General features: G+C 39.7%; 1 protein-coding gene across 1 annotated transcript in view; it reads left to right on the top strand.

Moving 5' to 3' along the window:
• nphs1 (NPHS1 adhesion molecule, nephrin) overlaps window positions 1-15,153 on the top strand; it is a 78,790-nt gene that overhangs the window by 22,326 nt on the left and 41,311 nt on the right. Inside the window, exons 5-7 of the mRNA XM_030785305.1 lie at window positions 7,323-7,416; window positions 10,444-10,638; window positions 12,551-12,673. Of these exons, the coding sequence (XP_030641165.1) occupies window positions 7,323-7,416; window positions 10,444-10,638; window positions 12,551-12,673 (412 nt within the window). The remainder of the gene's footprint in view (window positions 1-7,322; window positions 7,417-10,443; window positions 10,639-12,550; window positions 12,674-15,153) is intronic.

Here is a 15,153-nt window from a genome sequence, read left to right as displayed (position 1 = left end):
CTGATGCTCCTTTTTATGTACCAAGCTTTTTCTCTTTCGCCATATTCGGCTCCCTGTATCTCTCCCTGCACCTGTGTACATGTGTGTCTGCTGCAGACATGCTTTCTTGTGTTTTTTTTCTTTCTTTCTTTTTTTCAGCGCTTGTTTCAAAGATCTTTCTTCACACTTTTTTTTTGTATATTTTGTTCTCTTTTTGTTTGCATTTTGTGTCCTCCGCTTCCTTTCTTCCTCTTCATTCTAACCCTATTGCATCTTGTTTTTAAATTCTGCAAATCTCTCTCTCTCTCTCTCTCTCTCTCTCTCTCTCTTTCTCTCTCTCTGTCCTCTTTTAGTAAAACATAATAATACCCATTCTTTCTTTCCTCCTACCTCCTCCATGTTGTTGTTTTTTTTTACTACCATCTCACGTTTATTCCTCTGTACCTTTTTTGCTGTGTTTTCCTACAAACAAGTTCGGACTCGACGGTTCATCTCATATCGGTGATGTTTTTGTGCATGTGTGCGTGTGTCAGTGTGTTGGGAAAATGGAGTCCATTCACAGTTACATTCTTTTTTCAACAGATTTCAATGGAGTATTGCGAGAAAAGTCTTTTTTTCCCTTATTTTTATAGAAAATAAACGCAAGACAGTGAAGCAAGAGACGAACAAACCATTCTGATTTGCCCTCTTGCTTGTCTGTGCATTACCTGTCGAATCTCCACGGTGATGCCTCCTCATGTGTGCTCAGTGCAGAGATGTGCCCTCTATTCAACTTCAGCTTTTCAATATATCTGTAGTGTTTTAGCATTTCCAATTTCAAAAAGATCATCATTGTTGTTGTTCTTCTTGTTTTTCACTCGTTGGAGAAGCTGGAGGGTTTTCCACTTATGTGTTGTAGTTTTTCTGTGGCAAATCCAGCAGACGTGTATGTGGCAGATGACTATCTTTTTGTGCCACTGACACTTCCCTGGCGAGCATAAGAGATATTCCATACAATGACAAACAATAACGGCACGATCTTTCTAAGAATAATCTTTCCCTTTTTAAACTTCTGAAAGAGTTTCTTATTTGAAACCGCTTCATTTCTTTCTAAAAATGACCATCAGTGATAGGCAACCAATAGTCAGTCAGAAAAACAATGTGAACAGACGGAAAAACCAGATGCCACTTGTTGGTGTCATTCCTCTTTTACATTTACTTGTTGAAGGATAAAATCTTTTGTGTTATGTTTCCACTTATTATTAAGAGGTCTTTTTTGTGTGTGTTAATAATAATAATAATAATAAAAAAAAGTGTTTCCATGACGACCGCCCCCTTCCTGTGATCTGCGCCTCCAACGACCTCAGTCTAAAAATTTTTTTTCGGGGTCTGTTTATGGCTCTGCCTGATGCTCCAGTGTTTAATGCCCATCTGCTGAGCAAGATGGAGCATCTGTCCCCTTGAATGCACTTATCCCCTCTCTCTCTCTCTCTCTCTCTCTCTCTCCCTCTCTCTTTGCTCCCTCTGTCACTCCTAGAACAGGGCTAACATGCATCTGGAAATCTGTATCTTGTGGCCTCGCCCTGTACCAAAGAAATCGGTATTATGGTTCTAATGAGCTTATGTCCTAAGGACATGTCCGTGCCTGCCTTTCATATGCCATGTGATGGTTGCTGACCTGGTCATTTGTTAAGCAGTAACAAAAAGTAAAATTGTTACCAAGCGTTTCATTTATAGCCCTCTGTCGACCATGACAGTAAGATTTTTATGTGTATTGCAGGGTCAGATAATGATTTATAGGTCCATTCATTATACAATGTGTCAGTCTGCTTTTCAACTAGCTGTATATGTGTCCATGTTAGATTTTTACAGAGAATATGAATTGTTGTGTCAATCTGTGAGAAGCTTTACTCTGACTACATTTACCTCAGTCCTTTGCCCCTCCTGCTCTCACAAACATCTGGGAGTTTTATATTTTGCTAGATTGCCTGACTTCTGTTGGGTCTCGGGTCAGATGTGCATCTGAATCTGAGATACGTGTGTTTCACAAAGGGCAGAGTTCACATCGGATCACAAACCTCTCATAAATCATTGTATTTACGGTATTTTTGTTGATTTTTTTTTTTTTTTTGGACTGTTGTCATTTTATCTTTCTGTCAGCAGCTGCTCAATGTAACACTATGGTTCTAGGTGGACTAGGTTCCAGTCCTGACGCAACACCTGGTGGATGAGAGGAGTGATAATAAAGTTCACATGACTTGACTGAAATCATAAATCTGGCCAAATAAGCTTGATGTGTAAACAGTCCTAATGAACAGCTGCTACTACATGATTGTTTTATTAATAAATTGTTGCCAAGGACAGGAGAACTTTTTTGTGGTATATCTGTATGTATGTAGACTCTTTTTTGTACCATACCTTCTTGTTTCCTCCTGTAAAAATCGAAAACCTAACAGTTATTGATCTTGATCAATCAGGAGTAGAGTATTGACATCTGTGGTCAGGCGAAGATGTCAGTTGGAATGCTACCAAACAGGTTTGGTTGGTCAGATATATTGCTGTAGTAATTTAACTGGATAGAAGTTGAGCTTGCTTTGTGAAAACGGATTTCCAGTGAAGTTAGCTGGATAAGAGTGAATTTAGCAGGATAACTTAGAGATCCTTCTCCATGAAATAGCCCCCCCCCCCCCCCCCCCCCCCCCGCCTCCTCTCAAGCCCTCAGGGAAGGAGGGTATTGCACAAAGCAGGATTTCTCGGTTACCAGATTACTGGAGCCAAAAGTAAAAACTGCCCAATAGCAGAGCAGCGAAGGAACAGTCCAGTTGGACAGTCTCGGGTTTTGGCGTGAATGATATGAATAACTTAAGGATTCTGTAATAGAAAATACCCCCCAATAGCCTAGTTTTTCTCTGTCCTTTGCTTTACATTTCTACTCTTAACTTTAAAACAATGGTTTCTATTGCAAGGACCTTGGAGTTCTCAGGCCTGGCATTCTTAGCTTTGACAATGATTAATTATTCTTAATTACTGCTGTTGCACTCCTATGCCTTTGCATCTCCAAGGTTCAAAGCATGAAGTTTCTCGTCCACAAACATGACATGTAGGAAATGTTTGTTAAAGAAAGAAAGAAAAAAGAAAGAAGGAAAGAGAGAGAAAAAGAAAGAAAGAAAGAAAGAAAGAAAGAAAGAAAGAAAGGTGGCAGGGTTTCTAGCCAACACTACTACTTCCTTGCTAATACAAGGCAGGAAGCCAGCACTTTCAGTATGCCAAATATCGTCTTTCAATCTTTTTTTTTTTTCAAGATGTCGATAAAGTGGGAAAGTGCTAGAGCAGTTTCTCTGATGAAAAGGAAGACGATTTGATGCAGAATCATAATATTTAGCTATGAGAAATTAATCTAGTGTAAACATCACATTTTTGATGTTAATCTAATGTAAATGGTATTATTGAAATTTAAAGTAAATTAAACTGGGATATCTATGTGTTTCTAAATGTAACGGCCTTAATTCTTCATTTATCTCTACCTCTGCGTTGTGATTTTTGCCTTTTAATAATCTCTCCAAGTTGATAATTTGTGATCACTGATGTTTATTCATAGATTCCCCTGAGAATAATAAAAACATTTTCAGGACCTTCGCTCACTAGCAACATTGAAACCACACGAAAACACCCTGTGATATCGGTTAAAGACTGGGAGAACACAGTGTACAAAATGTATAACTAATAATACTATATGTACACTATATAATCTTATATATGTATAAAAATAATAATGTATGAAACAAAAAAATGTGCCTGACAATAATAAAAACATTTTCAGGACCTTCATTCACTAGCAACATTGAAACCACACGAAAACACTATAAAGAAAGAAATGTTAGCTGCGTTGCCTAGTGACGGTTGGTCAAACAGCTGATATGAATATGCTAATCGCTATAAATAACTCAATAAAAACCGTTATATTTCACCAACGTGTTCTTTAGTAGCACATAAGCTATTATTAATAATAAATAAAATAACTTAGATATGATCTCTGAACATAAGATTGAATAAATTAATGGGTGATTAAACTTTTCAACCTACCCCTGTGATACTTTACTTCCCAAGTCTGCATAGGCACAAGGGGCGGGGTCTCAGTCTCAAAGAGATAAACACTACATGGCGAGTGGAATAATACATTGATCTGCTACATAAACACTGGGGCAAAAATCTTGATGCTCTATTTTAAAAAATCATCTCACATCAAAAAACTGGAATGCTTAGACATAAAATCTTGATAACTAAAATTTTATGTAAAATATATAAAATCCGATATCAAATTTCTTTCTTATTTTCTTTCTTTCTTTTTTGGATATATCGAAACACAGATTGAATGTCATTCGTCATATAAAACACACACACACACTGCATGAACCCTGGCCCTGATATGTTATGTCTGAAACTCTGTCACTAAAACTGGTGACTGTGAAAGAGACGACCATGACAACTATGACTATGTATCTCTCAAGGACCCCCTTTGATTAGTAAAAAGAAAAAAGAAAATGCCTTCACAAACAATCTTTCATAATGAGCAGATCATCTGAGGAAACAATATGTATCCAGTGCATCCAATGCCATCACATGAGCTTATAACGTTCAAATGAATGGTGTTATGAGAAACTCATTGGATGTTGGAGTGCTGGAACTGATTGAAAGATTGCTCTACTGTGAGGTAAGGAGTGTTACATTAGAAAGGGAGTGGGATCTCTTTTTAATTTCAGCCCAGCTCATCCTCCTCCTCCTCCTCCTCTTCCTCCTCCTCCTCCTCCCTGCATTTTTTTAAAGTGTCAGCAAAAAAGGAGTGGAAGTAGGAAAGTCCCACTGGCATGCATAGCTTTTCTTTAACTGTAGCCTTTGTGTGTGTGTGTGTGTGTGTGTGAGAGAGGTGGCTTTCAGCCAGGCATAGAACACACAGAAGAAGGTCCTGTGATGCCAGCTAAGTCTTAACAGGTAAGCTCAACTTCTCACTCATATGAATCCCTCAGCACACTTAAAAGACTGTCTCTTTTTTCTTCTTCAGCTTTTTTATTTTCTCCTTTTCTTCTCATTCTGTGTGGTGGGAGATGCATTTCCCGATGCTGGTTTCTCAGGTACTCCCAGAACACAGGTGAAGGTGGAGTGACAGAAGAGTTGATTGATTAAGCTTTCTCAGTCTACTTCTCTCTCTCTCTCTCTCTCTCTCTCTCTCTCACTGTGTCTCTCTCTTTCTCACTCTCACTCTTTCTCTCTCTCTCTCTATTTTGGTTTCTCCCTTTACTTCTGAGGATGCTTTGAAAAGCATTAAAAGCTGAAGTTCTGATTTGCCTCCTGACTTTGAGGCTGTCTGGGATGGTGCCAGTTCTCAAGGTTAGAAGCCACATTTTTCGCTTTGTGTGTCGTTAGAGTCCAAACAATAGACAGTTAACTTAGTAGAGTTAAGGCTGTACAGATGGGGTTGGTGCATAGTAGAAAATGTGAACGATACATTCATGAAGTATTTAGACTGAGCTCTAGGCCTCAAATGAACTGTTGTATGTTGTATGTATGCATGATAGTTCCATTTTATAAAGTTTGTAAATAAAGATACATCATGAATCTTTGAAGATATTGCATGCCAAAAGTATTTACATATGCTCGATAGACTACCAAGGTGTATGCGCTGACTGTAAAGTGATGCTTTATTAAGATAACATGCTCAGGCAGACACAAACATTTTCTGAGGGCAATTATTAAATGCAACTATTAGAACATTTTTTCTGTTAGATAAACATGGAGCAGGAGAATATCAATACTGCCTCTGTATGTGTGTGTGTGTGTGTGTGTGTGTGCGTGTGAGAGAGAGAGAGAGAGAGACAGAGAGAGAGGAGAGAGAGAGAGAGAGAGAGAGAGAGGGGGAGAGTTTGCAGCTAGTGAAGCATTACCAAATGGAATCATATTGCTGTGATACTAAGCCTCCTAAAATCACTGCATGCCCACAACCCATTGTTGGTCTTCAGCTGCTTTTCTACCGTTGTTGTTGAATTGGAAAAGTTTTATTCATTCATTCATTAACCCAAGGTATTTTGGCTTTAAAAATGTGAAGAATAATTTTTGTACATTTAGTTTCTTCATTTTGTCCATGTGAGTCATGTATTTATAGACCTGATACAGGAAGCATTGCCATAATGTGATTTTACACATATTCCAATAAGAATGAAGCTTCATTACATGATGGGCTACAACTAGCATGTGTGTGAAAGGCCATAATATTCTCTATGGAAAGTGTCACTGTCATGCACTTAAGAGACCATTCAGTTACTCTGACTGGACTAGGGTTGGAGAGCAGATGTCTTTGTTTGGGGAAATCGAAGGCGAAAAGTTTGTTACATTTAAATGAAAACTGGCACTTGGCAGTGGATAAATGACTAATAATTCATGCACATGACATATAAACACAATGCAGAGCAGTGGCATCTCCTGTTCTTTTAAATGCAACGATTTTTGACAAGCCTTAGATAAAACATAGGCCTCAAAGCCTGCGTTTTCGCTCTCTTCTGAAGCTTTGGGTTTTTCATAAGTAAAGCCGCATACATTTTGTGTGTTTGACGTCTAACAAATTTTTACTGAGAAACAGGCACACACACATTCCACATTGCATGAATAACTATAACGATAAAGCTACGCTGATGCAGAACTTGAAAGCAACATAACTCCAGTTTTGATTGCATATTTCAGGAATCTAAATAGTTGAAAAAAAATATTTCAAGGTATGGAAATGATGTTTTCTGGGCTACCACACATGTATTTTGTGTCATAATTAATGTTGTGCTTTGCCATAACAGTACGCAGGTTAACTTCAGATAGGACATCTGATCTTACCTTCATCTCAGGCAATTTTTAATGAAACCTGCTTTAAAGTGTGTTGCTGTCTGACACCATTTCGTTCATGCCGTCTCTGACGAGGCAGTGATGTGTGTACTAACAGGCCTCTAGCTAGATATAGCTAAATCAAGCATTCCAGGTTATGCACCAAGATCCTGTGATACCAGTGGGTGGTATACGGTGAGAAAAAAAAAAAGAAAAAAAAAAAGAAACTTCAGATGTGTTGTTGTTTTTGTATTTATATTAGTTGTGACAGTGGTGCTATTCCCACTCTTACTGAAACATTTATTTCGTATTATTTGTGACTCTTCCCTTTATCTGTGGACTTAAGAGTGTTCCAGCCAGGCTAGTTTTCATTTCATTTTAACACAGACATATTTTAGGCCATAGTAACTTCATTAAGCAGAGAGCTACTGCTCCAGGCTCAATCATATTTGATAAGTGTAATCATAACCGTGTTCTCTCTGTGTTTGTCATCACCACAGGACTGCGCTGACCTTCCACTGGACATGATGGGTTTGAGGGTAGAACTGATTTCCATCTCCAGTCGTGTGTTTCTCCTAGTCGCTGTTTTACAGAGTAAGATATAATACGAATTGACTGAATGCATGTGGATATATGTACTCAGTATTTTACATATTGGACTGTATAGTTCAACCTTTATTGTATAACGGTCTTAGTTAAAAGTAAGTGATTATTATACTGATTGATATTAATGTATGCAGTTTACCCCTAAGTATAAAAGATACTGTGTTAGCTTCTATGTGTCGTTTACTTTAAACATAGCAGAGACAATGTGCCTCTTCACAGTCCAGCTCTGTCCCCAAGCCTCCACGCTCAGCCTGTCTTGTGGTGCCACAGGGGGACGCACATTCCTGGCATCATCAATGTTTTACTCATAAATTGTAATTTAAAATTGATTTACTGTACCTCTGGTGAAATCTAAACATGAATATACGTGAAGGCTTTATAGTTTTCCAGTATGTCTCTCTCTTCTGTTGGCTCACTACAAGCTGACAGGTACAAGCTCACATTCGTAACCTAACTAGTTATCTAAACAGGAGGGCACTCTGAGAATACAAAGGTATGGGAGGCTGCAAGTCTTGCAATGAAAACCACTGTGTCATTTATTAGAATAGTGCTACATGATAAAACTGACATGCATAGCCACATAGGCAAAGCCTCACCAACACAGCTTGTGTAGCCTAAAAAAAGTCTTATGCATTTTTATTTTAATTTCAGAAGTTAACCCATTTACTCTGACACCCTTAACTTCCGTTTAATGCATTTTAACCAGAGGCAAAGCATAAACTTCTGCTGTGGTCATTTAATCTAATCTAATAAAGTCAATCTACAATCTACAGAAGGTGCTCCAACCAAGGGTTTTAAATTAGGAAAGAACGCATATTTCTGTTTTTTGAGAGAAGGAAGGTGGGAGACTACTTTGCGTTAATATGACATGATATTTTAAAGGGTGTTCTGGTAAGTCCTCCAGCAAAAAGAAAGTCGTTAGACACAATAAAGTCTTGTTGCTATAACTGCGTTGTAACAGGAGACGGTTTCACGTAGAATTAATGCACACCGCAATGATCTGACACGTTCAATCGGAAAGCAAACAAACAAAATCACCCCTGGCAGAAAGCCGACAGTCCCCAGGTGATAAAGGTGCTAATTCTGAAATGTGCTGGAATATTCTCCAATCTGTTTGCGATGTCGCAATTTAACCCCACTGCATCACCTTTCTTCAAATAAAATATCTAAACTCTCCGGGAATACAGGACTGGCATGTGTCTGACATGTCTTTCCCTCTTGGCATTCCTTCCTCCCAAGCAAAGCGTCAGGAAAAGAAGGTGCCAGCTGCCTCTTTCTATCTCATTTTCTCACCTCTCGTATTTACGCATTCATTTTTGTAAACAACATGCAAATGAGTTTTTAAAGGTGTTGTTAATGCTGTCCATGTATGCAGATGCTTCAGTCATATTTCATAATTCCCTCACTTAATCATAGTTGTTTTGTGATCAGTCACACTGTTCGGACCACTTGGCTCACGTTTGAAGGTTACCAATGATTCACGAACTAAAGATAGCCTTGCTAACGTCTGTAACTGGAGGCACGCATATCAAGAGACATGACAAATGACTTCCCGCACCGCATCACAGGATGTGAAAATCTGAGACAACGGATTTTAGTTCAGACGTGACCCGGACTTGACCAAACTCTTGACCCATAAAAGTAACACCAGAATACAGATGAATAGCATGACTGGATAACATCGGCAAGGGAACAAAAGAGGAAGTTATTACTATCACGAATTCAGAGACAGAGTGGACGCAAGTGCAGGCAAACTTTAATTCAAAACACAATCCAATACAAAGTCAAAAACAGGCAAGGTCCAGTGCACAAGAAACGGACTACTGTGGGATAGACAAAATCAGACGTCGGGACACAGGCTGAAGTAGACACACAGAAACTGAAAAGCTAACAGCTAGAAAGGGAAACAGGAGCAAGACACGGAGGTAAATGGGAACAGAGTAGGGCTAAGACAGAATACACAGCTTCATCCACTCATGTGAGAGACTACTGGTAAATCAAAAAACAGCTAACTGGAAAAAGTAGGCTAAGGCAGAATTCACAGCTTGGTCTGCTCATGTGAGAGACTTTACCAGTGAGTAAAAAAAAACAGGTGTACAAGATAATCAAACCAGGAGTATTTACACAGGAGACTCTGTGAACTAATGGACAGGGAACAGGTGTACCTGATAATCAAATAATGAGCTGACTGAGCAGGTGGCTGTTGAGTTGACAAAGCAGGGCACTGATTGGCTAGCAGAGAGAAATGAAGGCCTGACACCTCCTTACTTGCAAGGTGCATTTGTGTAGTCGAACAGGCTTTCAGTCCCATATCAGTGGAATGAAACTGATGTTATGAAAGTTAATGCTGACTTTTGGATAGGCATTTGAATCTGTATTTTTGTTGTTGCAAACAAATACGTATATATAAATGCTGCAGATCTCTGTCCATCACACTCTACCATTTCTGTCTTGCTTTTAAACTTGACCTTTATAAGTTATGGTCTGGTATTTATAAGTTAGGTAACTGTATGAATCTTTTCATGTCAAAAAAAAAAAGAAAAAAAATTACAAATGATGAAGGGAAGGGTTTCGGCTTCAGTTAGTCATTTTTTCTCACGACTGTTTGAGTGACATACCGCACATTTACAAAACAAAAATGTCATGTTTGTTTTTCATGACTTCGGCTTTATAAAACGTATGCTAGTTCAAACAGGAGGCGTATCTCTTGTCTGCTGTTAGTGTTTTGTACCCAGTCTGCCTTTTTAAAAATCTTAAGTAAACTATGAGGGAGCAGTGTTTTTGATGAGTCTCTGATCTCTGGTGAATCAGTATTCATTATGTGTGTGAATAATGATGGTGCTAGCAGTAATTGCATTTTTTCAGATATTAGCAGGTTTTTTCTTGATGTTGACCAACCAATATTAGATTCATTTTACACTGAAACCTGTGGGAAACATAGAAGGATCCTTTCGTGTATGATCTTAAACTGCCTCTTTTTTTTTCACCACTCCAAACCCACCCCATTCTTTAAAGTTGCGAGCGGTCAACAAGCGTTCAAGACACAGCCGCGTAACCTGACCGTGCGGGCAGGGGGCACGGCCTTGCTGAAGTGTGAGGTGCTGAGGGTTTCGGGGACCGTTCAGTGGGCGAAGGACGAACTTCTCCTGGGGCACCAGCGCACCCTCCCGGGTCATCCCCGCTACACCATGATTGGTGACCAGAAGAAAGGTAAGAAAGACGACAGATATAAGGTTATGAGGGAGAAAAAAAAGACCCGATAAAAGATCGAATTTCTTAACGGAACCATATAAAATGCTTCCTTTATATATGAAAACGTACACAAGCAGATCTTTCAAGATATGGTTGGAGAAATTGATTTGAGACCCACGAAATGACAACAGCTTAGCTGCCAACAAACAGAGGGGCCCCAGGGCAAATATCTTCATAAAATACTGCTTGAAAAGCAGGCAGAGTGAACTCAGTGTTCTTAATATGAATAATACATGTGGTGAAATTTAACACACAAGAATATCCTTCAAGACCTTTTTTTTGTCTTAGGAATTGTGAATTTTGAAAGCATCATCGTAATTAAAGTTTTAGAAAAAACAATTGATGCAGGAAGTGGTACATTAACTTTGGCCTGTGAGGAGTTAATGTTTTAATCAGCAGAGTTTACTCTCCTACGCAAATCTCAGAGCTAAAGTACGCATTTTCCTCCAGATATCTGTAGGAGGGGCCAGGGGAATCGTCAAGCCAAAGATCTTTTTCCTAGGAAGAGAATTCTTTTTAATCATGGAGAAGCAGGCTTTGGAAAAAGTTAGGAAATTCATACCATCTTTGGGGATCACTTTTGGGTTCTGCAAAGTAGCACATTACATATAATTACTTGCCTAAATTGATTGGAGATAAATAGAATTAAATAGAAATAAAGTATGGACTGTAACATAACGATAATGAACACTGGTACCATCCACAGTGTCAGTAGGAGCTGCCTCTGGTTCCTCATTACTAATGACCATCAAATGCTGAATGGCTCCAACCAATCATTTACACACTTTCCATTCTAAGTCCCACCTCCCATGGTTACCCCTTCTATATTGGTCAGGCTTACGGGAAAAAAGCATGCCCCCAGCCATTTGCCTCAGTGAGTTACAGTAAGATGAGGCTTTTGGAAATCAGGGAACTTAATATCCTCAAAAAGTCAACAGCGGGGTCTCCATTACTCTGCAAAAGGCTATATTCTCCCAGGACTAAAAATGAGAGAATTTTGCTGTTAATGGAGAGTACCCATTAACAGTGAAATTTAGTCCATAACCAGCCTTTTTATACATCTGCCCATTAAGCTTTCAGTTCTTGAATCCATAACCAATGAAAATTAAAGTGATTACATTTCCCTATGTCTCAGGTTATTGAACAAAGTGGCTGGGATTGAGTGTTAAGTCATTTAATGCCCAGATTCAAATGAACCATTGCAAGAACAGCTTGTATTACTTGTCTGCGGATTAGACTTTCAGCTCCTGAATTAAAACAATTAGCAACTTAAGAAAAAAAAAACCCGACGATGATTTAAAATCCAACATAGACCAAAGTCTTGCTGTTGTCATATTTGAAATGTTTGCGGCATCACAAGCTCAAATACTGTGTTTATAGATTTTACAGATTGATTGTATGTTTGTGATCAGACAGATTCCAACGCTAACAGTGGGACGGATGCAACGTTTACGTGATTACATGGTGTTACTAACAAATCTGATACTCCTGGGAGTCGTGTTAACCTTTCTGTGTCAACATTGTCAGGAACTCAACACCTTGGCTAATGCTCTTGTTCGTGTTTGTTTTTAACATTCAGCGTTAGGATCCCAAAACTGTGAAGTTGTTAAATAGTGGGAGAACTTTTAAAGCTGGAGATTTCTCACTTTTCAGAGGGTTTAGATAGATATTGACCCTGAAAGTGTCGACTTCCACACCTGCCTCACTAACAACTCTAGTTATACTTTCCTTGATCTCGTACGCAGCTCAATCCCTTATCACATCTTTCTTTCTTTCTTTCTTTCTTTCTTTCTTTCTTTCTTTCTTTTTTTCTTTCTTTCTTTCTTTCTTTCTTTCTTTCTTTCTTTCTTTCTCTCCCATTCTGTTGTAGGACAGTACCATCTTCAGATATTGAATGTGTCCCTGGAGGATGACTCCCCCTATGAGTGCCAAGTGAGCCGATCCATGAGCAGTCAAGCCATCATCTCTCAGACAGCGTGGCTGAATGTGCAGAGTAAGCAGAACCACTAAGTGGTGTTGGTGGGGGGTGGGGGGAGGGGGGAGGGGTGGGGATAGAGGAGGGGGTGGGGACGTGGAGGAGTTGGGCATTGCACCCCACTCTGTGAACCAACTGCTGGCCAGCCTTCTGCAGCATGGACAACTCTCTCTTTCTCTCTCTCTCTCACTCTCTTCCTCTCTCTGTCTGTCTGTCTGTCTGTCTGTCTCTGGTGGTGGGAGTCTGTGCATATGTGAGAGACAGGAGTCATTGATGGCCTTTTCTACGCTAGTCACAGTCCATTCATTTCCACTTTCCCTCTTGTCTCTGTGTGTTTGAAAAATTGAAAGAAAAGGGGCTGGGGTAAAGGGGTTTCTTTCTCTTGAAAAGAGCGTTTTATTGACGCCAATGAGCTGATAAAAGAGGAGAGTGAATGGATGAAAGAGAAAGAACAGAGGATTGTGTGAAAGAATGTGTCACACACGCGCGCGCACACACACACACGCTCAATGTGCCTGCAGCCACAGCAGGGACCAGTCCCACATTTGTCATTCACATCTGAGGCACATTCAAGCCTTGTGTGCAACCATGTGTTTGTTCACACACACGCGCGCACACGCACACACACACACACATACGCACACACACACGCACACACACACACACACAGAGCCTCCTCCAATGTCTCTAATCAAAGCTGAGAGAGGGGCTATCAATGTATTTTAGTGTCTTGTGTTCATCCGCTGTTTTTGTGTCAGTGTGTATTCCCAGCCCTAGAATGCAATGTACTGGCTCCTTTGCCAGACAGCACAGAATTTTGGAGCAGATGCTGTAATTCTAACAACACACACACACGCACACACACACACACACACACACACACACACGCACGCACACACACACTGTCTCTTGCTCTATTAGGGGGAAAGGGGAAAAGGGCCTGTCTATGTGCTTGGCAGGTCCCATATTTTAGTGTAACCCATGTTTCTGTGCTCTGCCGTATACAGTTGGCTCTGCTTTAGAACCACAAAGCACGCACGCGCACCCACAAACACATATATTCATACAAATATCAAGACATTAGTAATGATTTAATTACTTAATTACTTAAATCAAGTGAATTGTCCATTTCATCCTCCGTGCTGAAAATGCAGAGATAAAATGTTTTTTGTTAAATTAATTCTTAAATTAATTTTGCTGATACCTGGGACAAGTGCATAACAACACATGCATAACAAAATTAATACTGTATGTCACAGCACATATCAAGGGTGCAAAAACGCAGACATAAATCACACAGACAGAAGAATAAGAAATGGTACAGAAACTCAGAGGTGTTCTCTTCATACCACTATCATCACACACACACACACACACACACATATACGCGCACACGCACACACATTAGGTGGCAGTAGGTCTCATTCCTCTGACTGGCCAGCATGGGTCACTGTGTCTAATCTTTTAATCCACAGTTTCATGTTGGGGAAATGGCAAATTTAGATTGTCATGTCTTCTTTGACGGTCTACTCTTTCCACTATCAAATGGAGATGGGATGACCAAATTGTAAAAAAAATGCTGTAACATTGAACAATTCAGTCCAGCCTCTTGTTCTGTTGTTGTTTGTTTTTTTCAGTTGTCACTTTATTGCCATCACATATTTAGGGCTACAGTCCAGGATTAAAGTAAAGCTGCACTGGGGGTGTTCTGTGGTTCGATTGATCAAAAGCCCTACTTGCGGATCACCATCTAGGGTAACCTCACACAAAGTTGTGGATTTGGTTCGCCCATGCGCAGTGGTCTTGAACCTTGATCCAACAAAAGTTTGCACAGTGAAGCATGAAATCCATATTTTGTTCGGTTATCAAGTCATTCCTCATAGTTTTTGGCTGCATTTTGTGACCGATATGTTGATATGAATGTATCATTTATTTATTTATTTATTTATTTACATAACCCCCCGCCCCCACACACACACACCAAAAAAAAAACCTTCGTCAAACACTTGACCATCTTCCACTACCGGCTGACATGAAAAAGAGTCAGCATCGCTGTGGTGATGTTTGTTAATGTCTGCTAAGAGAAACCACACCTAGGGCTTCACTAGCTGGAGCGGTTCTTCCCAATGTATGTTCAAGACTGAGCTGTCATTTCTATACCAGTGAGTGCCATTTACCATTGAGTGCAGCAAGAGCAGAACACTCCTAAAGGTGGAGAAGTAAATCAGGGTACCAGGCAAAGGGGAGTGAATCCACAGCTGTGTGTTTGTCGTTTTAGTAGCAGTTGGAACCGCCAGCCAAGTTCTCCTTTGATGACGAGAGAGAGAGCATGGAGGCTGAGTCATCATTAAACAACATCAAAAAAAAAAAAAAAAGAGATTGCATTTGCGCATTTCAGTGTCCAGCAGATCAAAGCCCAATGTTTTTTCATAGCAGAAAATTTCAAGGATACATGCTGGCAGATGCCAATGATCCCAGAGGAATAAATTTGGCAAAGA

The sequence above is a fragment of the Chanos chanos genome, chromosome 9 (assembly GCF_902362185.1).
Source record: "Chanos chanos chromosome 9, fChaCha1.1, whole genome shotgun sequence".
NCBI lineage: Eukaryota > Metazoa > Chordata > Actinopteri > Gonorynchiformes > Chanidae > Chanos > Chanos chanos.
Note: the sequence above shows the minus strand (reverse complement) of the source record. Positions and strands in the feature narration are given on the sequence as shown.